Raw genomic sequence first — 26,173 nt, forward strand, 5'->3', positions numbered from 1 at the left:
TTCTGAATTAACTTATTTCTTGTCAAATGAATAGGGATACTTTTATAATATACAATAAGGTTTCACATTTCCATTACATGTAACCAAGTTTATACATTTATTTATTATACTCAACAAAGAAAGGCAAGGACAAAAATCCACAATAAACACCAACTTCTCAATAAGGACTTATTGGCCAGCACTGAAATGCAAAATAATTGTTTGACTTTTAGCGCACAATTGAATGCTATAGACTACATGTCAGTTAAATGTCTTTGTAGCCTAGTCTGGAGGCTTTGAAAACATTAGGCGTGTCCTGCATTTGTTTGAATAGACCTGCGTGTCATTTATAAGGAGCCTCGATCACAACCTTGTGTGGGTCGAACCAGACGGCGAGAGATAGATAGAGGGAGAGAGGGGGGGAGAGAGAGAGAGAGAGAGAGAGAGAGAGTGAGAGCGCACGCGGTATTGTTTGTCACCGTTTAAATCCCATTAATTAAAACGTTAACCTGATTGGGTAAAGAGGGAGAAGGAGAGAGTACTCTGTCCCAATAGGCGAATCCTCTTAATAACCCGCCTCGAGATAATGATGTAAAAGACTCGCATCTTGTGCGTAACGATGATCGCCGTGGAGATCTGGTGAAGAGGAGATCTGGTGAAGAGATCTGGCGAAGAGGTGAACATGAGATAGGAGAGCAGAGCAGCACTTATTAGTTGAGCGAGTCGCCTCTCGTCTCCACACTTAGCTGACAAGTCAAGGAATCCTTCAAGAACCGACTAGACCCAACAACACGGGGAAGAAACTTAAGTGTCCCCCCCCCCCAACAAAAAAAAACTATTCTAGCCTACAGTAACACGGAATCCAGAAGGCGAGCCTATATATGGACACGACGAGAATGAACTTGAACGGCGTGGGAGACATTTTTCACAAAACTCTGAGCGCCGTGTCAAACAAAAAGATGGACCCCTTCAGATCATCGGCTGGTATTGAACTACCAGCCAGAGACCGCCAGTCGTCACCTCTCAGCTGCTTTGACCACCCGACCAACTCGGACCCCATACAGCCGGGAGGACTGGCAGGGGTCAGAGGGAAGCCGCTGGGTCTGCCGACCGGATCGTTGTGTTTGAAGTACGGGGAGGCGGGTGGCAGCATCAGGACCTCCGAGAGGGCGGAGAGCAGCGGCGGAGAGCAGAGCCCCGATGACGACAGCGACGACAGGTGCGAGGAGCAGATGATCCTGCTGACCGACGGCAGGACAGTGAGCGCGGGGAAAATCGAAGGAGGAGGTAAGAAAAACAAGGAGCAGAAGACGCTGCGGCTGAACATCAACGCGCGGGAGAGACGGAGGATGCACGACCTGAACGACGCGCTGGACGAGCTGCGCTCCGTCATCCCTTACGCGCATAGCCCGTCCGTGCGAAAGCTCTCCAAGATCGCCACGCTCCTCCTGGCCAAGAACTACATCCTCATGCAGGCGCAGGCGCTGGAGGAGATGAGGAGGCTGGTGGCCTATCTCAACCAGGGCCAGGCGATCTCGGCCGCGTCCATACCGGCGACCACTGCCCTCGCAGCTCCTCCTGGCTTGGGCGCGTACCCGCCTGGACCTGGGTACCCCTTCCCCACCGGAGTGGCAGCATCCTCCTCCTGCCCTGATAAATGTGGCCTGTTCAACAACATCACCTCCAGCCTGTGTAAACATTGTACAGACAAGCCTTAAAGACTGCAACGAAACCACTATTATTGTGGCTGACAGATTCGGCGAAGCACATGCGAGAGAAGAAGACACCACTTTTGAACACTTTTGGAGAGGGAGACATAGGAGGCTATACAGTTGTCGCATATGGCTATAGAGACAGAATAAATGACGATGAGTACTTTTTTATAACATTTACAAAATGCATTCAAAATGCGCTTTTTTTTGTTCAGACAATACTTGATTGTGTATATAAAGTATCCTTTAAGTGCTGGTATGAATGACAGTGAAAACCAAACAGAAGGGATACAGCATAGGTGGGCACGGGACATCTGGGCACCGCAATGTAAAATTGGCTATTTTGTCCAAAATGTAAAAAAGAAAGAAAAAAAAGGCCTATTTGAAAAATGGTCTTAAGTAATGTAAAGTATGCTATACATGATGTGAACATGCACGGTACATCATTATAGACTTAACTTAATGTTATCCTTCAACTTATTGTTTATGCCCCAAAATGACTGGATATACAGGTTTTGTAGCAATTTAGAAATATTAGACCTTAATTGTCGAATGTTTAAGCATATTCCTATCATGTATACTTTACTTTACTTAAAACCATTTTTCTAATATTACATTTTTTAACATTTTGGACAAATGTTGAGGTGCCCAGATGTCCCTAGTGCCCACCTTTCCTGTTACCAACAGAAGTATATGAGTGACTGCAGGTGTTGCAGGAGCTATATGGACCCTTTTGGAGATTTGTGTGACCTGACAACTTGATATGGACAACTTGCTGGAACATTAGTTTGTCTCTATACCCTCAGTTTTGCTGCTTTGTTTACTTTGACATGATGACACGTTTCTTCTTTGCATACTTGTCTACTAACACAGGCCTACTTAACGAACTTTTGTTGAGCATATACATGAAGAATGTCACGAAATGCAATAGACATTAATTGTTTAAATCAGTCATATTTATTTGTGCATCTAAACACTGCGCATGCAGCCTAAGCCTATCCAATTCTTTTTGGCACTGTGATAAAATGTCAGCGAAATTTCTAAACGCTTGTATCAACGTGTATAAGGTCTTTCGGTGTGTTTTTAAATTGAATGATTTTGGGGTACTTTTGTTTGCATGGCGTATTGTACAGTAGGCCTAATCTAATGCTTCAGAGTTGCTGTATGATTAGTGTTCTCTCACACTCACGACGAGAAGGCCGAGGTATCGAGATCTATCGCGTTGTCAGGTCCAGCTGTGGATAATTGTAGATATTAGTTCCTATATGAGCAAAGAGGGCCATTTGTATGTGTTTCCGTGTTGAAAAGCTTTATTAAAATATTTTGAACAACAGAAACAGATCTGATGTCAAAGAAGTGTAACTTGAGTGGAGTGTCCGAATGCATTGCATGGAACTTTTGCCCTTTAAAATGCAACAACTTTAAAATGTCCAAATGACCTGCATGACATTTCAACATTTACCATGGGTTTACCATCTTTTATTAACTAAGTATAGATATTTCATATATTTACTCGCTATTTTAAAACGTAGCTTATATATTTTCATTTTCACGTCTGAGGATGATGCTAAGCTTTTCTTTAATTCTTTGATTCTCGGAATCTCACCATGCAGGTGTAGCTTACAAAAAGCCTACCATTTGCTGGTAAAGAATGCGCGTTTAATAATTTTATGTTAAAACAAAAACCGGTAACTTTTCATGAATGTGAGCTTATATAACACTTGACAACGGAGGCCAGATGTCAGTGTGTGTGTGTGGGGGGGGGGGCGAAACAAAGCTCCTCGACTATAATTATGATAATTAAAACAATTTTCATAACGGTGTGTAGCCCAATAATAATAATAATTTTAATCCGAAAACAACTGTGTATGAAACCGGTGGACTGTCCTGTCCTACCTATAGGCTATAGGCTCACTTAATGAAACACATCGTTAAGGCAATTAGACCTCCAGAATGTGATTAAGGAACGTAATTACGACACCGTTCATTGGCGTAATTTGGTGTCTTTCATCACGACGCAGCAATCAGCTTGGATTTGTCTATTGTCTTCTCCACACCGAGATACTGGACGGGCAACAGCATTTAAAAAGGTGGAAGAACAGAAGGGGTCATCTACCCGGACACTCCGTGGCAAGACTTGGCCTGGTCCATGTCAAATTTTAGATTTTATTTTTTACACACCATTATAATGTTCTTATTTTGATCATACGACCCAGTTCTCCAGGTTTTCCTCAGAATTTGTATGACACTGATTTAATGACACTATGGCAGATTAGGAGTCCACTACTAGTGGTTCTCAAACGTTTTATTTTCAAGGACCCCCATAACTCTGAGAGTGTACAAATGTAACACTCTCAGAGTTACAGACCTGTAATGGTCATTTAGGGCTAACTCTTTATGCGTTTGTCTACTCATTTTGTATGTCCATGGCAAAAACAGAATTTTGACAAAAATGTCCACTACAGCAGTGACCACATGAGCACATCTTCAGCTCCATCAATTCACTCATGAACAAATAGCATGACTGTGGTGGTTAGAGGGAACATTATAGATGCAGACACTTAAACCACAGGCCAAATATTTGGAACAGTGTATTTTACTGTATTTTAGTGTAATTACACACATACACTGAGATGAATTTAAACATCCGAATGGTGACTTTTGATGTCTGTCACAACGTTTTTACAGTAAAAAACTAATGTGAATGACAGTTTAAATGTTTTGAAGATTTTAGCACCATGGACAGAGGCTACCCAATAGGATACTAAGGCAAATTCCTATCAGCACTGGTCCTAAGTTGATACTGTTACGTTTTTTTTTAATTATTTTCTATCAGTAACTATGTAATACAGGGCCAACAACAGTCTGTCTGGAATAGTGTGAGGATTACATAGACAGGTCTTCAACTCCACTCAGTAAATCAATGCAATTAAAACAGCTAATCTATTATAACATTATCATGCAATGTTAAATACTTTTCAAAAAATTGTATCATAAATAGCCTGATACAGCAACATTAATATGACAAAAAAAAATATTTCAAAATAAAAACAATATGCATTTGGTAAATATGTCATTTGGCATAATTTAAACAAAAAGTCAATCCTTTGTGTGCTTGACTCGTGGTAAATGAACGTGATACTGTGTTCCCCAAATCACAACACTCTGATGTCTTCAACCTCAGCAATGTGTCTGTATGAGCCATTCTGACAACAGGGTCATTACACTGTCCCGTTCAATCCCATCACACTTGTGATTGTGAACGCATTGGATCTTCACAGAATAGCCCTTAATCAGGAATGGAAATAATCAGGTAGACATCAAAAATGGCTTTTGGCATATAAATACTGTCAGCAATTATAGTTAGGTATAATTTACTTCCATGACTGGACTCACAGTCCATTTCCCAATGAAAAAAATTGAGAAAAGAAAACAAGGCAAAAAAAAGAGAGACAAACCTTCCACGTTAAACAAACACACGGCAGGTTTCATTTCCGCCGCTGTTAGAAGCTGAGACTTCACAAAAAACATTAATTATGCAATATGCATTAACACACAAATGACTGGAGCATTTAACCCATACTAATATTCACATTAGCCCAGAAGAGGCAATTCCCCAGGGGTGAGGGAGAGCCATATGCGTGTTGAACACAGAACAGAGCATCCAAAAGGAAAAGCAGTTCAAAGGCAGCAGGAGATCTTTCAACTCATGAGGCCAATTTCAATGTTTAGGTGAAGTTACACATGATTTGAGTGGACTGTTCAAATTCCCAAATTGTTATCAGTTTTTGATATGTTGATGAACCAATAGAATTTAGCAAGCTTGTGACATGAAACATGCATATGAGGTTCCTCTAAAGCAGTGCTGGCAGTGGGGTTGGACATTTGTGCTGTGATAAAGCACTCAGCAGTCCCACAGTAAGACAAAACCGAGGGACACAAGCTTTCCACAGTGGCTACCGACCAACAGCCAGCAGTCATAATAAGCTACATCATTTTTATTCATGAATCTAATAAAAACAAATCTGTCTTAAAGGCATTTACAACTAGATTCAGGGGTCATGAATAAAAGCGAGAGATAAAACGTGCCCCTTTTCATAAAACATAAAATATCCAATTTACCATATCAAGAGCCAGCAGGGTGCCTATTCATAACACAAATGTGATGTATGCTACGAATGATAAACATGGAAATTCAAAATATAAGTGAACTGCCCACCACATATCAGTAACTGCAAAACTCTGGCAAATTGAATCAAGCCTGCTGTGTCCATAAACAACATATAAAGGAATATGTCTTACATTGGCTGAGGCTTCAAAACAACTCCTGTGCAGTAAGTTACTCTTGTCAGGCCAGTGACATTTAAATAAAGCAATATGGGACTTTTGCACAAACTACACTAAATAATTATACAATAAAAATGTCAGTTTTATAATCACAGACACAAATAAACAAAACAAATTGTAGCAGTCATACTGTGGAGGAAAGTACACACACACACACACACACACACACACACACACACACACACACACACACACACACACACACACACACACACACACACACACACACACACACACACACACACACACACACACACACACACACACACACACACACACACACACACACACACACACACACACAGTTCATTCATACATGAATATTAAAGTGGTTTTCTCAGTTTTCAAGAGATTTCAAGTTCTTAGTGGTGCTTGTAAGGAACATCTAATTAAAGACGTAACAGCGGTGGCCTCAGATGAACTGCTTGGTCTTCTATTGGTTGGTGCGGTCAGGTTTTCCCTGCCTCGCAGTTTCAATTTAACCACATTAACCCTGGCGATACTATTTGGGGTTTTCAGATCTGCAAAAAAAGAATGGATTCTACAAGATCACAACGCTCTGTGATGAAACTTGCTTGTAGAGCGGCTATTTTCACTATACAACTAAGTACATAGGGCTTAAGTCAGGGGTGGACAACCTTTTCGGGATGACTAAGCCTTTTTCCAAGGCAGGCGTGATCAGCCAGTGCAAGACAGTGAAAACATTGACGAGCACACCACTCAAAGTAATGCTGGTGGTGCTCTGTTCTATTCAGTTCCCCAAGCTCTATAGGCTGCTAATTCGAATACTACAAGAATAATACATAGAACTAACAAATAATGTAAAAAAAAAAACTTAATATGAAAGATAAAGGTAAGATATATTTTATATTTTGATTGTCTGGGGAGAAAAGTTCTATGAACGTCATGATAACTCAATTGATCACCTCAGTAGCCCAATACGATCACCTGGTAGATCAAAAAGAGGTGTTTGCCTACCCCTGGCTAAATGGTTAACTCGCATTTTATCAAGAGTAGGCCATAAAACATAGTAATAGCTTAATTTTAAATGTGTATACGGATAGAAACTAACCATGTCACAATATTAATAATATTCAGTGAAGCTTACTGTATTTTCACAACTGTATGGTTTCATCATTGCCTAATGAGGTTCAAAATCGTTGTAAAGAGAATGGGTTGCCTTTTTTTCTGAGGCAGCCTTGAGGTCAGGTAAACATATGGCGCAGTGTTTAGCTCTGAAAGCTCTAACAGGGTACAATAAATGACCCAGCAATGTGTGATTATCCTCCTCCCAAATACAATTATTGGGCAACATCTCTCAACATTCTGCCTGCTTCCATATTAAACAGATTAAACTCAGCCCCAATCCCCTAATCCCTGTTTACCGATGGCGTTCTCTTTGTGCCATAATCTGATGTTCTTTTATTCCCGGGGATTACAACCAGTCATGCCAGAGCACAGTAATTTGTGCTGTTTTTTTATGGATAGAACCTGCTGCAGGGCTCAGGAGACAGGTTAATTCAACACAAAATAATTTACTCTGGACAGGAACATGCAAACAACTATTAGAAAGTTGTGACTGTAACATCCTTGCTCTAAAGACATTTTAAATATTGTGGAGAGGTTATCTGTTTGATTTGTTGATGACTTCTAACTCCAATTTTGGCATGATTAACCACTTAAATCCTATATACTTATACTTACAAAAATAGTGGATCTACAAGCTCACAATGCATCATGATGCGACACCTTGTGAGGTTGTATGTGAGGTAGTGTCTTAATTTAACTCAGAGAGTGTCAAATAAACACAAATTGACCCGTACAGGTTCATTTCTGCATGCTAAAGGGCTCAAACGTAATATAACTTTGTCTATAACTTCTTTGAAATGTATTGCAACCTATAAACAATAAACTTGTATTGTTCAAGCCTCCTCAAACATCAATGCACTTTCCATTTGTTTGTGTTTGAGCGTATACCCTAACGAGTCATAGAGTGTGTATCATGTATCTCATGACAGCTCTGTGAAAAGACCAGCACTGCATTGTTACACTCATGTCCTCTGTCACACACTACCATTATGCTCAATACTTTAACCGCTTAACCACAAAACATTTCTAAATTATGTCTAACGTAATACTGATCTACAAATGTGAGCTTGTAGAGCGGCTATTTTTGAAATAGCCGTTGTACTATGACATTGATCTGTTCAGAGCATATAATAAAAAATTGTTAAAGGAAATATGACTTTTGTTGAAATTATATTTGTCCTATTTCTCTGCGAATTACGTTGTTCACAGAGAAAACCCTTTTAATTCTGGGCCCTGTGACAACATACACACAGGATATTTAACACTGATGAACAATAAACTCTATAAACTATGAACTCAAACAACTCAGAAAGAACTCTGGCTATGGCTCTTGAAATCCATATTTGACATCTTTGTGCACGAGAGAGAAAGAGAGTGTGTCTGTGTGTGCGTGCGTCCGTGCGTCCGTGCGTGAATGTGTGTAAAAGATCATCTAGCCTGATCAACATGCAGGTGTCGACCTGCCCGGGGTCCATTAAAGAGAAGGCAAGGTGGAATTCATCTCCAGTCTCTGATACCCATTAACTCAGGCTTCCACATTGAAATAAAGACATGCAGATGACACAATTACAGCGTGAATCACTCAATGATCATCACATACACACACACACACACGCACGCACGCACGCACTCGCACACACACACACACACACACACACACACACTCACATACACCATGTGACCTGCGAAATCCTGGCCCAATAGAGAGGACAAAGTGAGGGGTTATGTTTTCGGAGAGAGGAAATGTTTTGCCCGTTACTTATGGCACCTTGTTTACACGTTGTCGCTCGAAAATCTATCCATTATCAGATTGTCAGGCAGGTTTCGGATTAAATTTTGATCTGAAGATTAGCATGAACCAAAGGTCAGCTCTGCAAGAGCTACAAGACAAAGGTCAGCTCTGCAATTGTAAACAAAATGCAAAACAGATTAAAATCAATTTCCACACAAAACAATTCCTGGAATGTTTTTATTTTTAAGGCCATTTATTGAATGAAAACCCACCGGCTACTCAATAGGAATTTTAAAGATTTTCTAAAAATGGAATTTGACAACAATACATTATGATACATATGATAAAGAAAATCCTCCCCTTCCTTCTTCAGAAAATCTGTCATCATACACACAAAGCGTGTCACTTAAGCCACGACCGTTAGCGTAACGCTTGCTTGGCTGATCCAGCTGATGTGATGAGCACTACTTGAGGTTTCAGTGTATCTGTCTGAGCAGAGGTCTTTAACAGCCATGAATGCCAAGCATGGGGGAGGTAGACCAGGCCAAGCGTAACCACGGCAGCCCCAATGTCCTTGGCTCCGCGGCGGCCTTCACCTCACACTCCCTGCACAGTGAATTTTATGGCTAATTTCCGGCAATTTATCCTGGCAGTTTCAGAAGAGAGATTCCTGCGGGAATAATGTGCATAATTTGCATAAATCATCCTGATAGAATGCATATCAGCATGTAGCCCCCCTGTCTGACGCTGTAGCGTTTACTTTGTAATCAAAACTGACTATTTTCCACCGGCGGACGCGTCAGAGCCATGAGACGGGGGTCTGAGTTTAGGCGAGTAATTACAGTGAGATGAAACACACACACACAGAATCACGGACATAAAAGCCAGCTGGATGAAAAAATAATAATCTTAATGGTTGGAAAACACAAGAACGTTTATAAAAGTAAAAATAAAACATACACTGGAAACGCTAGTCTGCATTACTTTAAAATACTTTAAATTACAATAAGTATGACAATTTTATTTGACAAAGGATGAGCAAACTGAAGCTGTGTAGGTATATATTGTAGGTATGTATGATTAACGTAAACACAGATGCTCTGAAAAATATATTTAGGCAAGAAAACAAATGTGTCTTCTTTGCATCTCTACTCTTTATGTGAAGCAGACCCTACCACCACGTATGTGTATTACATGGTTTCATTTCATATCAAGCCTTTATTTCTAGACTAAAAGTTGCCAGTTTTGACTGGGTCTTTGTTTCTCTATGTGACACACTGCAGCTCCCCAAGTTCTGTGTTTACACGTTTACACTGGACCCATAATTACTCCTGTTCGTCTCTATCTTTGTTCTTCTAATCACTGTGCGCCACTGATCCGTGCTACAGCGACGAGTTAGTCAGTGTGGTCTGCAGGCCCGATTTTCTCAGGCTCTCTCTGTGAAAGTGGCCATTTGTCTGAGGAGAAGAGACGGGGGTCAGCACGCCACATTCACCCCTTGCTGTGATCTAATTTGACGTACAGTGCGGACGCTCGTATTCTACGGGACCGCCTTTGTTACTATAATCAGCAGCGGTCAAACAGCCTTTGTTGGTTGAGTGGTGAGTGAAATGAACTAGGGAAACAGTGGAGTGAGTATAAGTGTGAGGTTTTAGATTTTTAGATTCAGTATATTTGAGGGGCATGGGGTGCATATATAGCCCAATGGAAGTACTCTAGTCTATTACGTGAAAAGACAGAGGTAGTGGGTAACCTAATTCAACTGGACACACAGACAAAATATGGTGGTGCAGGAAGCAACTGTACTCTCCTTACATTAGACTTAGGGTCTGATAGTTTAGAAACGTGTGTGTGTGTGTGTGTGTGTGTGTGTGTGTGTGTGTGTGTGTGTGTGTGTGTGTGTGTGTGTGTGTGTGTGTGTGTGTGTGTGTGTGTGTGTGTGTGTGTACGCGCAGACTGTGCACGTGAACATGAGTATGTGTTTCCGAGAAGCAGAAATCAGCAGGCTGGGCACATTTTTGTGGGTGCCATACTATCACCTTCTTCCGCTGGCCCCCTTCCCAGAGCTTCTCGATCTCAGATGGCATCTCTGATGACAACAGGACAGCCATCCACTGGGCGGACGTTAATCACAATAATACAGGGACAGGCTAATCAGGACTCACTGATCATGTGCTAAATGACATGTGTGCCTTCCTCACTGTAACCAGTCCATTCAGAGAAGGTTCACACACCAATACCAGCCCTGTCTGGGAGGAGCAGAGAGGGGGAGTTGGTGTTGAGGGGATAGTAGTTATAAGGCTGGTGCACAGCCATCCAGACAATAATTACTCGATGACTGCGGTCACATTAGGGTTCAGTCAAAGCAGATTAATTTCGACTGATAGCATTGCTCCCTCCTAAATGCAGATTTTCTTAATAAGAGTGAAATTGTGTCGCTGAGAGGGGCTGGGGGACCACAGGGCTTGCTTCAATTTCACTTGTAGAGAGAGGGCGGCGTCTTCTTCCTGTGCGTCTTTGTCATGAATGTAGTCATGTTTACATTTTTTTCCCACAATGTTTTTATAAAATGAGCACACACAATAAAGTCTATGTGCTGGATGTACGAAGATGTAATCACATTTTTAATCTATGTGTTTGCATGCATATATACACATATGAATGTTATCTGAGCTTGAGTACATGTGGCATGATAGGCCATTCCCTGAGCACCCAGAGACCCTGAGAATTACCCAGTGAAGAGAGGACAGCATCTGTTTGTGTGCTTGTGCCGAGCAAACAAGGCAATTTAGAGAACACCAAGGGAGCAGCTAATAAACACAACCTTATTCCCCCCTTCCTCCTATGTTTGGCTCTGAATATTTAAGCTCTACTGCAAGGACGCCTGTCTATCTTAGCATGTTTTTGTGCCTGTACACATGACGCAATGTCATAGCCTAGTTGCCCTGACCTGGAAGAAGAGAGGGGATGTGGCATGTTTGACTGTGGGTGCATGTCTGTGTCATGTGTGTATCGTGTGTGTGTGTGTGTGTGTGTGTGTGTGTGTGTGTGTGTGTGTGTGTGTGTGTGTGTGTGTGTGTGTGTGTGTGTGTGTGTGTGTGTGTGTGTGTGTGTTTGTATAATCATTTATCATTCCACAGCGAGGGGTGTGCCAGTGCTGCCGGGGTATGGCAGGTGTGTGTCCCATCACGCCCTGGTGCCTTTGTCTGTACCACCACTGCTACGCCAAAATGTCTGCCCTGGATACCTGGCATGGAAACACAGCTCTAATGTACACCCACATTACAGACACAAAATTGGAAGCTCCCTACTTTCAGACACAGATTCCATGGTCATTGGTCGCTATATACAGTATACAAATAAGTGCTAAAGCACTTTCAAAAGTATAAGCTGGGTTGGCAAGAAATTGCTGAAGATGTCATCAGTTTATTTAGCGTCACCGTGATGCCTTGATGTGATGCAATAAAACAGCGTGCTTATTTCGTATAAGTGAGTTGGCTTCAACACACCTCAAGTTTATAATGTGGGTCTTGGCTTCACTGCTGCCTCGAAGCCGTTTCACTGGATGTGTTGTAATGAGACCTGCTGCGTGGCTCACCACCACCATTGACTCTGATATGTAGCCAAAGTGACACCCAATGAAACCGTGCATCAGGCTAGACACAAAATGGCCGTCCTGTGCACAAGACAAGTTTGGCTTTCACTTTCAATCACATCATGCCATTTATTAGGTATCTATTTACAAGAGAGAGAGAAAACATTTGTGTAGATCTGTGTCAGAGGGTTCTAGGTGACTATATTGTCAGTCGACTACACCTGTACATCTTTTCTTATATGTGCTCTGAATTCCACGGCGATATTCCCAACGGCATCTTTCCGCTTTGATCGCTCGTGATCAGTGAGGTTCACATTGTATCTTGGTAGACAACCATAGCTTATCGTGGAAGATTTCAAGGTCTGTTCACAGCTTGTGTCACCTACCCGGCGGGCTCAGAGCGGAGCCCCCGCTGTAGCAACCTTCGAGCCAAGAACATGTTGGAGTAAAAGAGAGGGGGAAAAAAATAAGAGCAAAAGAGGAGATTAATCCGAGTTATTACATTGATTAGATTTCCAGAGTGCTAATTAAAAGATGTTAGGACACGGGCCCAGCCAAGGATCAGTGGGCGCTAATGAGGACCAATAGGCTCCAGCCCTGTAATCTGCTGTCTAATGAGTGGTTTAAATGTAAAGTTTGTAGGGAGGAGAGCGTGGAAAGAAAATGGTGTGAGGGACGCCAGTGGAATCCAGCCTTTCCTCTCTCTCATTATTACCATTAACAGCCATGTTTTACAACCTCAGCAAAAGGAGAGAAATAAAAAAAAGGAGACCAAAATTCAATTATACTAAAGAGCCTTTTTTTTTGCACAATAAAAACATTTTATTATTAGTCAATTAACAGGACTGTTTAATGGCTGAAGGTCACATACCCCCTTGTCTTGTGTTACGATAAGGCCTTTGCAGAGTAACGGTGGGCAGTATTTTTTAACGGTTAACTAGTTATTCCGTCCTGCCTTCCTCTCTCTATTCCTCTGTTCCCTCAGTCCTGAGAGCAAAGTGAAACAGGCCTCATAAGCATCACTGAGTTAATCCTTCCTGCCTTTCAATGGCTCAATAGACTGTGATACATTGCTGAGGCCAAATATTAAAACATCTTCTGTAATAACACAGTGCATGTGAAGTGATATACATACGGAGAGTTTTCAAAATCCCTCTCACTAATGTAACAGAATGGACCACAAAACCCTCATAAAGTACATAGTGTACATAAAAGTCCAATGGGGAAAACACGACACAGAATCTTGTCCATTTCACCTGTTAAAGAACCCACTGAATCCAGAGGAGGGCATGGCAACAACGATGACTTGAGAGAGGGAATCAATAAGCTACAAAGAAGTAGTGGCAGAATAATACAAACCAGATGCTTAAGGAGTCACCCAAAATCAGAGAGCTCATTATCTATTCAGTGGATGGTCATTAATAGCAGAATGAGTTTTGCTGACAGGTGCCTCCCATTCATTTACAAATGAGTTCATCACTATAATCAGTGAGCTAATTTATCACAAATAATGAGTTATGTTGAAAACAGACTGGTAAATACTCAAGGAGAATGGCACCTTAATGGATCACACTTGTCTTGTCATTTACAACTTCTGTTGAGTGTCGTGTATTGGTCCAAACACAGACACGATCATTTCGTTTTTCTGTTTAACGAGTGTCATTATCTTATCTTCCTACTTCAAGTTGTCACCCACACATGAAATTCAAATCAATAGCGTCTTCACACGCCAACAGAGAGAGCAAACACAACAAGCCGAGCACAAATCTGGCAGCGTTAAAAGGTGTGCTACTGTATATATATGTGGCTCCTGGACTGGCTGTTCTCACGGACAGAGCTTTAGGCGAGCATGTCACCTCGCCGATCCGGCAGTGACACATGGTGTCATCAAGTAGCAGGTACCGGAGAGTTGTTTGTTTAACCGAGCTTAAGGCACAACATCCCGCCCGCTTTATGGGGCAGAAAAAAAGGCAGTGAAATTACAGTGTGGGAATAACTACACTGATAGGCTATAAAACCATGTCATTTAATGCCAGCCCCCACACCCCTCCACCCCCACCTCCAGTGTGGCTCTTTGGTCTGCTCGCCATTAAGCCAATTCATCACTCCTACAGAGATGGCCATGAGAGGGATTCAGACTACCCGTCAGTCCCTTACTGCACTTGCTTCAGAATGTGGTTACCGCTTTGATGGCCAAGGAGTTCTGACACATCAAAACACTGCGACGCTGAGGCCATCGGAGCAACGACATTTAGAGCAACGCTCCGAGCAAAACAACTCCTGATTGAAAAATGTTGGTTTAAAAAAACCTTGCAGTAAAAGCGCCAGAAATTAGAATATGAAAAACGTTGATGTAGCAATAATGGAACATTTTGTCTGCTGCTTGAAGCCAGTTGTTTGAGATGTCACATTCCAAATGACCTCTCAAGAGATTTGCATTTTTGGTCCCTGCTCCTGTAATGAAAAAGGTATAGCGGAGCATATTTCACTGGGCCTGTCAAAGCCACTCACGCCCCTCCGCAAACCACTCAGGGACTTCATTCCATCCCTCCCCTTTCTCACGGCCAAGCCCTGAAATTGACTACCACAAAATTAGCAAACCTAGGCTATTTGGACATACTCCCAATATAGCAGGTCTCTCTCTCTGTCTCTCTCGCCCTTTTTCAAAATGCAATCTAGCACCAGAAAAACAAACACCAAAAGTCTCCTTGTAACTTGCCAAGATTCTTTAGTGCAATATGCAGTGCAACTATAGATTTATGTAATCGTAAGCTTGTTAGGGAGATTTCTCCAGCCTATTGACAGTGACGTGCACTGGGGTTTGGCAGAGGCGACGTCTGGGAGGCACGATTCTGCTGCACCACCACACAAAAGCAATTAGAGATCTATATTCCCAGACAGGTCCGGACTTTGCTCTACAGTGGAGGGCTGTGTGCCATTTAATGTCTTTATTAAGATGACATGCATGTCCCATGCACCGTCTTCAAATGACAATCATAGGCTCGTCATGAAAACGGGGTGCGGCAATCAGTGAGATCACATTCCGGTGGCATTGTTGACAATCATGGGCATCCGAATGCATTTTCCAAATGAACTGGTTTGGGACCAAATTAGTGACTGTGGAACAATGGGGCTGAAGTGGGTTATGTGATGTACAGAGGACAGGTAATACATCACACACTTGCACACTTGTCATGAGTCCTAAAATCTTTTCTTGGTGGAAAGAAAATTAAAGATACATTATTGAACTAATGCAAATCCATTTTACTGGCATGATGTATATTTTGATTAAATTAAAAGGCAGGTAAGTGTCATTTTTGGTTAAAACAAAAGCTGTTTTTTGTGAAAGACTGAAATATATAAAAAATATTCAGGTCAATATCAGGGGTCTCCCCGTCTCTCCAGCTCTTTAATAAACAGTAAATAAATGTTAAGGTGAGTTGCTAATTTCATCCAATCAGGAGAGAGTACCCATTTATCAGCTTCAATTTTAGTGTTCCAGTTCCAATTGTTTCTGCTCCTTTCTTTGTGTCATTACTTACAACTTCACTTGTTTATCCTGTATCCTGTATGAGTTCTTTCTCCTGATTGGATAAAATTGGTATCCCGAACTGAAAATGCATTTTCTATTTATTTACTTAACAGCTGGAGAGACAGAGAGACCCCTGTTATAGGACCACACAGTCTATAGCAACGATTACCCCATCACAATATGAGGTATTTAACACTTATTTGAGCAAAACAACATAACTTACTGCACCTTTAAAACAACACGTATACTTTGAATAGTACTGAAGTGTCACTTGTAAAAAAAGAAGGACAAGTATCTATATAACCGTATGGGCAGATTCTTAGACTTGACACAAATTGGAGGTTTATTATTATTTATTTATTTATTTTATTCCCAAGTGCACCGGAGCTTTGAGCAGGCAAGAAGAATGTGAGATGACACCTCAAGACAATGCTGCATGGTGCTGTAGCAGAGTAGAACGGTTAATTAGACATGATTCAGTTTCAGTTGGACAAGCGCAGTTCAAACACACACCACTTACTCTGCGGGATTAAATGAATCTCTACTGGCTACAGTAATTAGTTCAGTCTATTAATTACTATAATTACCCATTATCATGTTGGCCCTTCATTTTAACATGTTTCATGGATGTAATGGGCCTAGTAACAAAGCAGTTCCAGGGGTTATCCAGTGTATTTCCTTTCCGAATACATACAGTAATTGTTTTGTAAGTAATGCAAATTATTATTATTATTGTTATTGTCTTTAAGCCACAAACATCAAACACAATTCACAAACGTCTCAACAGAAACAAACAAGGGAAGGGAGTGGGGATACACCTCTTATAACTACAGCACCCTGAGAGTTTTAGTTAAACTGACACTCAGGATTTTGCAGAGGATAAAAGGTACTTATATAACAAAAAATACATCTGCTTCAACAGCAATTTCCAGCTAAGTCCTGGTTCACAGCACCAGGCATGTCCACGATGGTGGGGTGTTTATGGCAAGCTTGTATTTGGCCCTGCGACATTGCTATGAGATGAAATAAGGATGGGGACAGTGGAGATGGTTTTCGTGGGCGGTAAACAAGGCTGGCCCTGCTTCCCAGCTGTGAAGGTGACACAGGGACGCTACACGCAGAACAAGCCCTTTTGATTAATCACAGGATATTTACTGGCTCAGATCTAATCAACGATCGCGCGATCACAGGCTACATCATACACGGCCCAGGAATTTACACAGCAGAGTTAACCTGTCACCCACCACTGTCCTCTTCCCTTAAGCCCATAAACACACTATATATGCTGGCCACCAGATACACACTACACACAGCGCAGGCACGCTCACTGACAGTGGAAGGAGAAGGGGGAGAAAAAAATCCCACAGCACTAGAAGTGATTGTTTTATTTCCGCTGAAACAATATAACCTGCAGTCAGATAGTCAACACATGTCGTTTGATATAAAACCTTATGGCAGCGGAGAGAGAGGTCCATTTATCTCAAGGTGGTTGGGGTAATGGGGAACAAGAACGTGCTCAAAGCGTAAACTAAAGTGTTGTGGTGTAGGGGAACGGTGGCGCCTCGCCTGCTTGCAGACGGTGGAGGGCTGTTATTTCCTGAAGAGAAGAAATGAACCCGGGGTCTAATCCGAGATTACAAGGCAGAGGGGATTATACAAATCTTGATCTCTGATGGTTTACAATACAGTCGTTGTAATTGACTCAGTATTTACAAGCCTGTTAGCCTTACAGAGAGCGCAGCTGGGAGGGAGTGGTCAGTTATTTTAATGTTTGACTGGTACAACTTTTTACTGCACTGTCTTTCTGTATACCAGCTGTAACTAAATGTACATGTTTCATTTGTTAAAAACTCTTTCTATGAGGACATCCTTTATTCTGACCTACTAGCTGTCTTTTGTTGTTATAGCAGTGCTACAGAAATAGGACACAGAGACAGTGGTCGAACTGTTGTGGCCCCTCCGTGTTTGCACGGGGAGCAGGTTAAAGTGTGGCCGTCTCTCCTGGAAAATGTCACTCCATAGGAGGTCCAATCGGTCCATAGTAGGACAGCTAACTGAGAACACCTACTACACCTAAACTGGCAGTGAGCTTCCGTAATAAAAAAAAAATACAGAATATGATCGATTATATCTTTGCGTTAAGTCTTTAAACCTGCGTTTCTTTTTTCGAGCACAACAAATGTGTAGTAAAACATTCATTTGTTTGTCTTAAATTAAAGCTGATCTGTGGTGTTAAGCAGTAGATCGCTTAGTGCCACTGAACTGGATCTGTGTTGCATGAGGAGCCCCAGACAAACAGTTAGTCTATTAGACAAGAGCATTTTTGTCATTCTCCCCATCTCCCAGATATTTCCTCAGAGTGACGAGTCGCATTAGGGGCCAGGAGGAAGAGTAATTTCTGTGTCACATCCCTTTAGCCCGACCTCGTTGACAATCTCCGAGACGAGGGCGTTCTCACTAAAAATTAATCACATTTGCCTTTTTAATGGCATCCCTCAGCCCTCTGCCAGGAATTCACAATCTTCCCTCCTCCTATTGTTTTGTTCCAAAGGCTTTGGTGTCTCTGGCAGTGACAGCGTGATTTCAGGCAGTGTATCAATACTTACATCACCCCACCGGCCTCGACTCTTTAACACTGTTGACACTGCGGCAATCTAATAGATCTAGGCCTAAAAACCTCACTGGCACGAGGCCACATGCTGGGTGGCTCTATAGATTTTATGTACTGTACACACAGGGACATGCACTGATGGACTTAAAGAGCTACGCCAGGGAGGGCAGAGTGGAAGTGGCCGTTTAAGTTGGAGTGCTATGCATGGCTGTGTGCAAGCCCCATTTTTTTTTTAAAGTTATAGAGCAGAGGGATTTTTGAAACATTTCATGATTTTAGTGTAGTCATAAATAATGCCATATTATATATTTTGTCTCACTTTAAAAGAAGCAGACTCAAACTAAATGTACAACACGTCAAATCTGATGACCTGTCAGAACACAGGCACAATGCCATCATGTGTAAAATATTCACAGAGCCTAGTGATTCCTGGCAAGTGATTAACTCTGTAACAATCACAAGGAAAACAAAACACTTATGGTCAAAAAGCCTTGTTCTGAAGACATTCTGTCAAATTCCTCTCTTTCTTACAGATTTCACTGCCGAGTCGACGTGGCATAAATGCTTTAAAACACTTTGACATAACATGCAGTGTCCAGAGACCTTGCACGTCTTGAATAATGCACCTGCAATATGTTGGGAACAGCTGTCTTCTTGAAGAAAGTTTCTTTTTTTTAAGCCTTGGGGTCAGGTCTCTTCAGGCCTTTTCAAGAAACCAGCATAATTTGACATAATTCACCTGGCTCTTAACTGTGCAAGAATTGACCAATCGGCGGTTTCGGAGAAAATGCAGCGAGTTGCAGTGATTCGCTGAGAGAGGAGAAGAACTGCTCAGCCCCGTCCTGCACACTTTCAGCCCACACCTCTTCATATTTAATTCAGAGGTTGTGTATTTCTTTATGATTGCAACATCTGTTTGCTCCCACTGCCAGCTCCCCCCTGTCAGCCACGTTCTGTTCAATAATTTCTGTCCTGACCCCTAAGAGCCCCTGACATCACAGCGCCGGCTGCTGCTCAAACTTCACCGGGATAAGACACAAAGGGACAGGTGCCCGCCACCGAATCACCTGGCGCTGACACATAAACAAGGCTAAATCAATGTTTTCTTTGTGCTCGGATCAGTCAACACTACCTACAGCAATTACTACGGTCAAGAGACAAAATAAGATGACAAATATTGCATAAAATGCACTCTCCATTAGAAGATATTTGATTAAGATATCTTTAACATTCCACTTTTCCTTCTAGCTCTAAGCACGCTGTGCTTTGTAACCTGACCATCTGCAAAGAGTACAGTAACAACAGTTACTTTTGGTATTCAATGTGATACCATTTACAGTGAGTGTTAATTATTTTGAACCTACAGCTTGTAAAGACTCTGGAGTGATCAAAGCATTTTGTTTTGCGTTTCTCTTCGCATGGTCCCCGTTGTCGGAGGGGTTGAAGGTGACATGGTTTATAAACAGATGCTGCCCACTGACCTTAGAGAACATGGTGGAGGGGCCAGATGTTAGGGTGACCTCCTGACCTTGGGACCAGCTGATGTGGCATTGATGGAGATGGGCACTGGCAGCAGACATTGATCTAGTGGTGGCATCAAAGGTTTCTATTTTTCTCCCTTTTGTTCCCCCTGTGTTGGTCTTTGGCCCCAAACTGGGCAATGCTGGGTAAGCAGGGAGGCACTGTGGCGAAGCAGTAGAGAGGAAAGAAAGAAGGGCTAGGAAAAGCAAGAGCGAGAGGGAGAAAAGGAATGAAAGACAGGGGGAGTGAGTGAGAGAGAGAGAGAGAGAGAGCAAGCGAGAGAGAGAGACAGAAAGAAAGAGAGAGATGGGGGGGGACTGGTCAGTGGTGCTGATGGTTGTCACAGATGTTGAGTTCAGCACAAAACTGTGCCAGAAGCCATCATGTCAAAACCAAGTGAGCCCAGTGAACAAGAACAACTCCAGGCCCTGCCACTTTACATCCCGCTCAAAACCCAACAGCTGTTTCTTGAGTGAATGCAGATGCAAAATAATGATAATAATGTCTACTTACAGCTCCTTGGAAGTAAACAATCTGCCTTGACCACACCCCGGCACACATAATGGTCTTATTAGCAACACGTTGCTCTCCCAAAATAGCTTCACTCAAGGTGACATTTTGCAGGCAGACAACAGTATTTGGCAAGTATTTTCAGTCGAATTTGTGTGGGAATGTATTCAGGAATAATGATCAAACCCCCCCCCCCCCCCATCTCAATCTTATTTCACTTATCAATCGCCCTAGTCAAAATGTCACTCCCCGTTGAGTTAATATAGGTTGTCACAAACAAGCAACCTATCTGGGTAAACATACATATATTGTCTTGCAGTTGCTTCAACATCATTTCTCCTCAAATCAACACTCCTGCTTGTCTATTCTGGCATCTGAAATTCTGAACATTTTGACTCAGTGCATCTTGGCTCCCAGCATCTTCTTCGCTCAGCTCAGAGAATGTCTTTGTGCCAAGGCCACAGCCTGTGGCGGTTTCCCTTGTGATAGATGAGTGTGTCAACATGTTTCTGTGCACGTCTGGTGTGTGTGTGTGTGTGTGTGTGTGTGCGTGTGCGTGTGTGCGTGTGTGTGTGTGTGTGTGTGTGTGCGCTCGTGTGTGTGTGCTTGTGAATGTGTGCGTCTAGTGACGATTGAGACAGGTCTTGTGAGATGCGACCTGTGTTCAGTGTTGCCAGATTCCGTGAGAGAAACAAGCAACCGGGTCTAGGAAAACCAGCCCAAAACAAGCGACTATGGGCCACATGCGCACTTTAACATATACATCAGCTATTTGAAAATAGCAGATCTACAACGCGTCTACAACGCGTCTACAACGCTCACAGATCGGCTATTTTCAAATAAAATCTTGCGGGGAAATTATAATAAGTAGATCTGGCAACCCTGCCGGTGTTGTGCAGCGGTCCAACTCCCGTGTTATGAACGCAGGGAATGGCAACCGATCCACCAATCCACCAACATATCTATGTGACAGCCATCACAGCCATGATGCTAGCACATCAAACACTTACTGTATATACTGTTTTGGTGTGCGCGCAGTTATTGTCTTGTTAAAGACATAATGACAAATCTGACATGCCATAGTGAATATAGCTAAAAGTAAATAAACCCCATGAAAAAAAAATACATTTGTAAATTAATGCTATGAAAACAAGACCAGGAGACCTGGTTCTGCCAGACACAGAATAAATTCCTTTTCCTTTTATGCCCATGTATGGACGAAAGGGGGACGAAATTGGCTGACTCTATTCAGCACTGTGATTGGCTAGCGAGACACATGATGACATTAATAACCTATAAATAGGATTATGCACTTCAAAAAATCTTCTTCTTTTTTTAAGTGAGCTCCATCACTATGGGGGACGAAACTTGAACCCTCTTTTATGCCCATGTATGGACGAAATAGGGACAAAGCCTCATGTAGGCCGACCCCTTGGGTCTGGCAAATATATAACAAATAGATTGTAGTTAATATCCTGATACATTTGAATCCCAGAATGACAAATCACTGCTAGTAATACTCGTGAAAATCCATTCTACAAGTTCACATAATGTGACACGTTGTACATATTTTATTTGTGCTATTGTTGAGAAATTATGAAAAAGATTTTCCATCTATAAGGAAATGCCCAAAATAGGGGCACCTATGTCACAGAGTATAAAGATAAAAACAACAAACGGTGCCTGGCACAGTAAGAAAACAGTGGCATGAGGATCTAAATCCGTCCAGCCTGTCTTGAGGCCTATAGGCATGGGTCAGTTCAGCTGTGCTGTAGCAGGCAGACTGTGTGAAGCGTGGAGGACTGCGAGTATCTCGCCGCAGGCTATAACCAAAGAAAACACAGTGAACATGCACACCCTGTGGCTCCCACAGCACACTACAGACCCCGTCTCCCGATCCACTGTAAGGAGAGGACAGCAACAGCACAAAAAAATAGAATCTGAGTTTTACAGACGATGCACTCAAGCCAAGTTTAGTATATCTGGGTGGCTGCCATTACTCGGGCATGTGGCAGTTAGCAAGAGCTGTGAAATTTTTACGATTGTGTGTTTTAGTACTGTTCATCTCTCCATCCCTGTCCAAGACGAGTTCTTCAGTGCTCAGTTAATACAAGCCATTGGAATGGTTTACTGGTCTCGTGAATTCTTGAGCCCGTTCCAAATTCATCCTGAATAATAGAGCTATACCGTGAGCACAAGAGAAACCTATGATGAGTAGAGTTTGCGCAGACAAATGTCGCAGTCTGTGTGAGAGACTTGGCTCAAAAACTAGTATCGTCAGTATCATTACATCTTAAAAAAAGGTTAGTATTCAGTGATGTTTTCTAAGAATGTGTAAAAACTAATTATTTAAATATATACACACACACACACACACACACACACACACACACACACACACACACACACACACACACACACACACACACACACACACACACACACACACACACACACACACACACACACACACACACACACACACACACACACACACACACACAGTATATATGCTGGGTACATTTAAAGATAATATTACTGGCCTGCGCCTGCTGTCCAGCACCTGTCATAGCTGCTGAGTGTCAACTGTGTCATGGGGTGTCATAAAATGACAGCTCCCAAAGTCTGTAAAGATGAAGCCTCGGGTGGAAGGAAGGGAGAAAAAAAAAAAACAGTATAGAAAATTCATACTAGCGAAGTATATCAAAGTGACTCCTGTCAGTATTGCATCAGAGGGACGGAATGGGAACTGTTCATTTTTACAGCTAAGCGTCTGTCTGAGCGTGGAGACATTTTCTAGGGGAAACAGGTTGGGATCACGGAGGGAACCGTAAATTATGCTGTGTGACTTGTGGTAAAGGGAAAGAAGGGTGACAATGAAAACCTCCTCGTCACCCATCTCCCATTCATATTTATGACAGGTGACTCAACTAAAGGGTTGGAAGACTGACAAGAGAACAAAGGTAAAAGTTGCACAGTTTGCACGCTCTAGTTTCCTGGTATGTGACCATGTGGTGAATGTTACAAATGAAACCGCCTTGACGATCAGAAGCGACTGCCTTCATCTGTTGCAGCTGTGAAGTTTAATGCATGGTGCAACACCTTGGTAACACTCCTGATTTCATCTCGTCTTCTGAGGAATTGAGATTCACCATTGGCTCCTCAAGATCACAGAGAGACCAGATCAGTCAGGACTGTGACATGATACTGAGGTGTTAAGACAACATTATACATTTGCCAAACAAACAAACCTGCAGATTAGCTATGAAAATAATTAATAGAAATGGACTAGTCAATGAAGACCTGACATTTTTTGCATGTACACAAATACATTGCTTTCAACAATGCGATTCTCATACTTCAAATCTAAATTATACCCTTAAACACTGTGCTGTACAGTATGTCAGCAGTTCTTGTTGCAGCCATGTTTACTGAATAAACGTACTCTACAGATTAAACTGACCACAACAAACGTGAAAAATTTCTAATCACAACATGAAACTAAATTGCATGGACAGGTACCATGGGGCAAGTTCTTTAAACAGTCAGGATTAACTAATGACTATGTCTCCCCTCACATAGGCTACAGTGCTACAAGACAATCTGACAAATATTACAGCCTTAAGGCTAAGGAATTCAAGGCAACTAAAATGTGTTTTTGTCTCCGGGCCAAAGCCCACCCTGCACTGTGGGCCATTTCTGTTTTCAGCACTGGTTGGCGTAACGCAACCAGCCATGCATTAGCATTGGCCCTCCAGTTAGGAACAGGCTCTTAAGATCTTGTCAGCCAAATTCATCATACACACGCACGCATACATGTACACATGCACATGCACAAATACACACACACACACACAGAAAAAGCAGCTTGTTTATTACAACAGTAAGTATATGCATGGACCAGGACCTGGGTGCTCTCTCTTACACACACACGCACAGACAAACACACACACAATTACAGTGTCATGGCTATTACTCACAGAGGAAATATAATTTGACACGTCTCAGACCACTGAAACCTCGATCCACTTTATAGCATTGTGATCCGTGGGAACGTGCACTGGCCATGCATTGTGGCCGTTAACTCGAGAAACAGGGGTATCCCTTGCACAACACGAACGACCGAATCTCCCTGAAGCCCAATTTATACTTTGCTGCAAGACGGTGTCGCTCGTCTAAAGCAGCCGATTTTTAAGCTCACAACTTGAAAAACATTTAGCTAGCTTGAAAATTGGTTATTTTCGGCGCGCAACAAACGTTGTGCGAGAAAGCATAATTTAGGCTTAAAGCAAAGAAAGCCAACCACATCTCCCTATACCCTCTCTGGGAGAGAGAGGGGGGGGGGTGTTCTGGCATGCAAAGTTCAACAACTGTGAAGAAGGAACTATTAAAGAGGACACACAAAGCGTTGACCTTGACTGACAAGTGCTCTTCATTTTGGCCATAAACAGCAGTGGGGCCTGATAAGTGTTCATCGGTGCGGGGAGTAATGACCTATCCGTCAGCAGCGGTTGGACTGTGTGAGGTAGTATAAATGGAACATACATAATGTACAGCAATAATACCAGCACGCTCACAGCCTAATGTATTATCATTATTCTTGGGGACCGGGTCCCCCAACCCCCTCCCTCCCTCCCCTAACACCGTCTAGTGGGCCTCGGCACGGGCGGGTAAATGCCTTCCGGCCACGATAATTTCATTCTAATCTTTGTTCCATATTATAATTTTCATAGCCAGAAATACGCCAAGAAGCAGCGCCACGTTTCTATCAAGGGCTAAACAGAACACAGGCCGTAACCGGGGGGATTTTTTTTTCTTTTTTTATGTCACTGTATTACCGCCTCATTCTTAGAGCACCAGTCAATTTACGATAAGGATGGCGTAAGCAGTAAATTTATGTGTGACGGCCAATCTCGAACAATGTCATCATTTGGCTGACTCTTCCTTTGATAGGACGGCAGAAAGTATCCACGCTGTTTAGTCAGAACCCGGCCCACAGATAACACCCCCCCCCCCCCACAAAAAAAAAAGAAGATTACAAATAAAATAAAATAAATGTTATTGAATATTAAAAATAAATAAATAAAGGATAATCAAGACAATTCTTCATTATGAGTCCTCAAAACAGTTTCTGTACAGCCACCATGTTCAAAATCATGAACCTTGAACAAAATAATTCTAATGGAGGGAAATACCCAGGAACTTTACTGGTAACACTTAAAATATATGAGTCATTGTAACTCTTCCATTGTGCTTGCAGTCAGAATAGGACGGGTGGCCCAAAGCGCTAGCTAGCATCTGGAGTCTACGTGACACAGTGTAATATTTGACTCACTCCTGGCCCTCTTGTTGACCCAGTATTGAGAAAAATAGCCAGCAGTTCTGAATGTCTGCCTTTCCTCCACGCTAGACTAGACATTATAAATATGAACATGAGACAATATGAAGCCATAAATCTGTTGTCCTACAAGGAATCCTCAGTACCTATGACAATCCAATCTATATTGGGACCAGTCATTTAATCCTCCGATCCAATTGCTCAACA

General features: G+C 42.3%; 1 protein-coding gene across 1 annotated transcript; it reads left to right on the forward strand.

Moving 5' to 3' along the window:
* Positions 1–860: 860 nt before the first annotated feature.
* On the forward strand, positions 861–1,697 carry bhlhe22 (basic helix-loop-helix family, member e22; the record flags this gene model as incomplete). The annotated part of the gene is made up of 1 exon (XM_080417341.1): positions 861–1,697. The coding sequence occupies one exon, from the start codon at positions 861–863 to the stop codon at positions 1,695–1,697; it is 837 nt and encodes a 278-aa protein (XP_080273467.1).
* Between the last annotated feature and the right edge of the window lie 24,476 nt (positions 1,698–26,173).

Source organism: Gymnoscopelus braueri, assembly GCF_963280865.1.
Source record: "Gymnoscopelus braueri genome assembly, chromosome: 21".
NCBI classification, from domain to species: Eukaryota; Metazoa; Chordata; class Actinopteri; order Myctophiformes; family Myctophidae; genus Gymnoscopelus; species Gymnoscopelus braueri.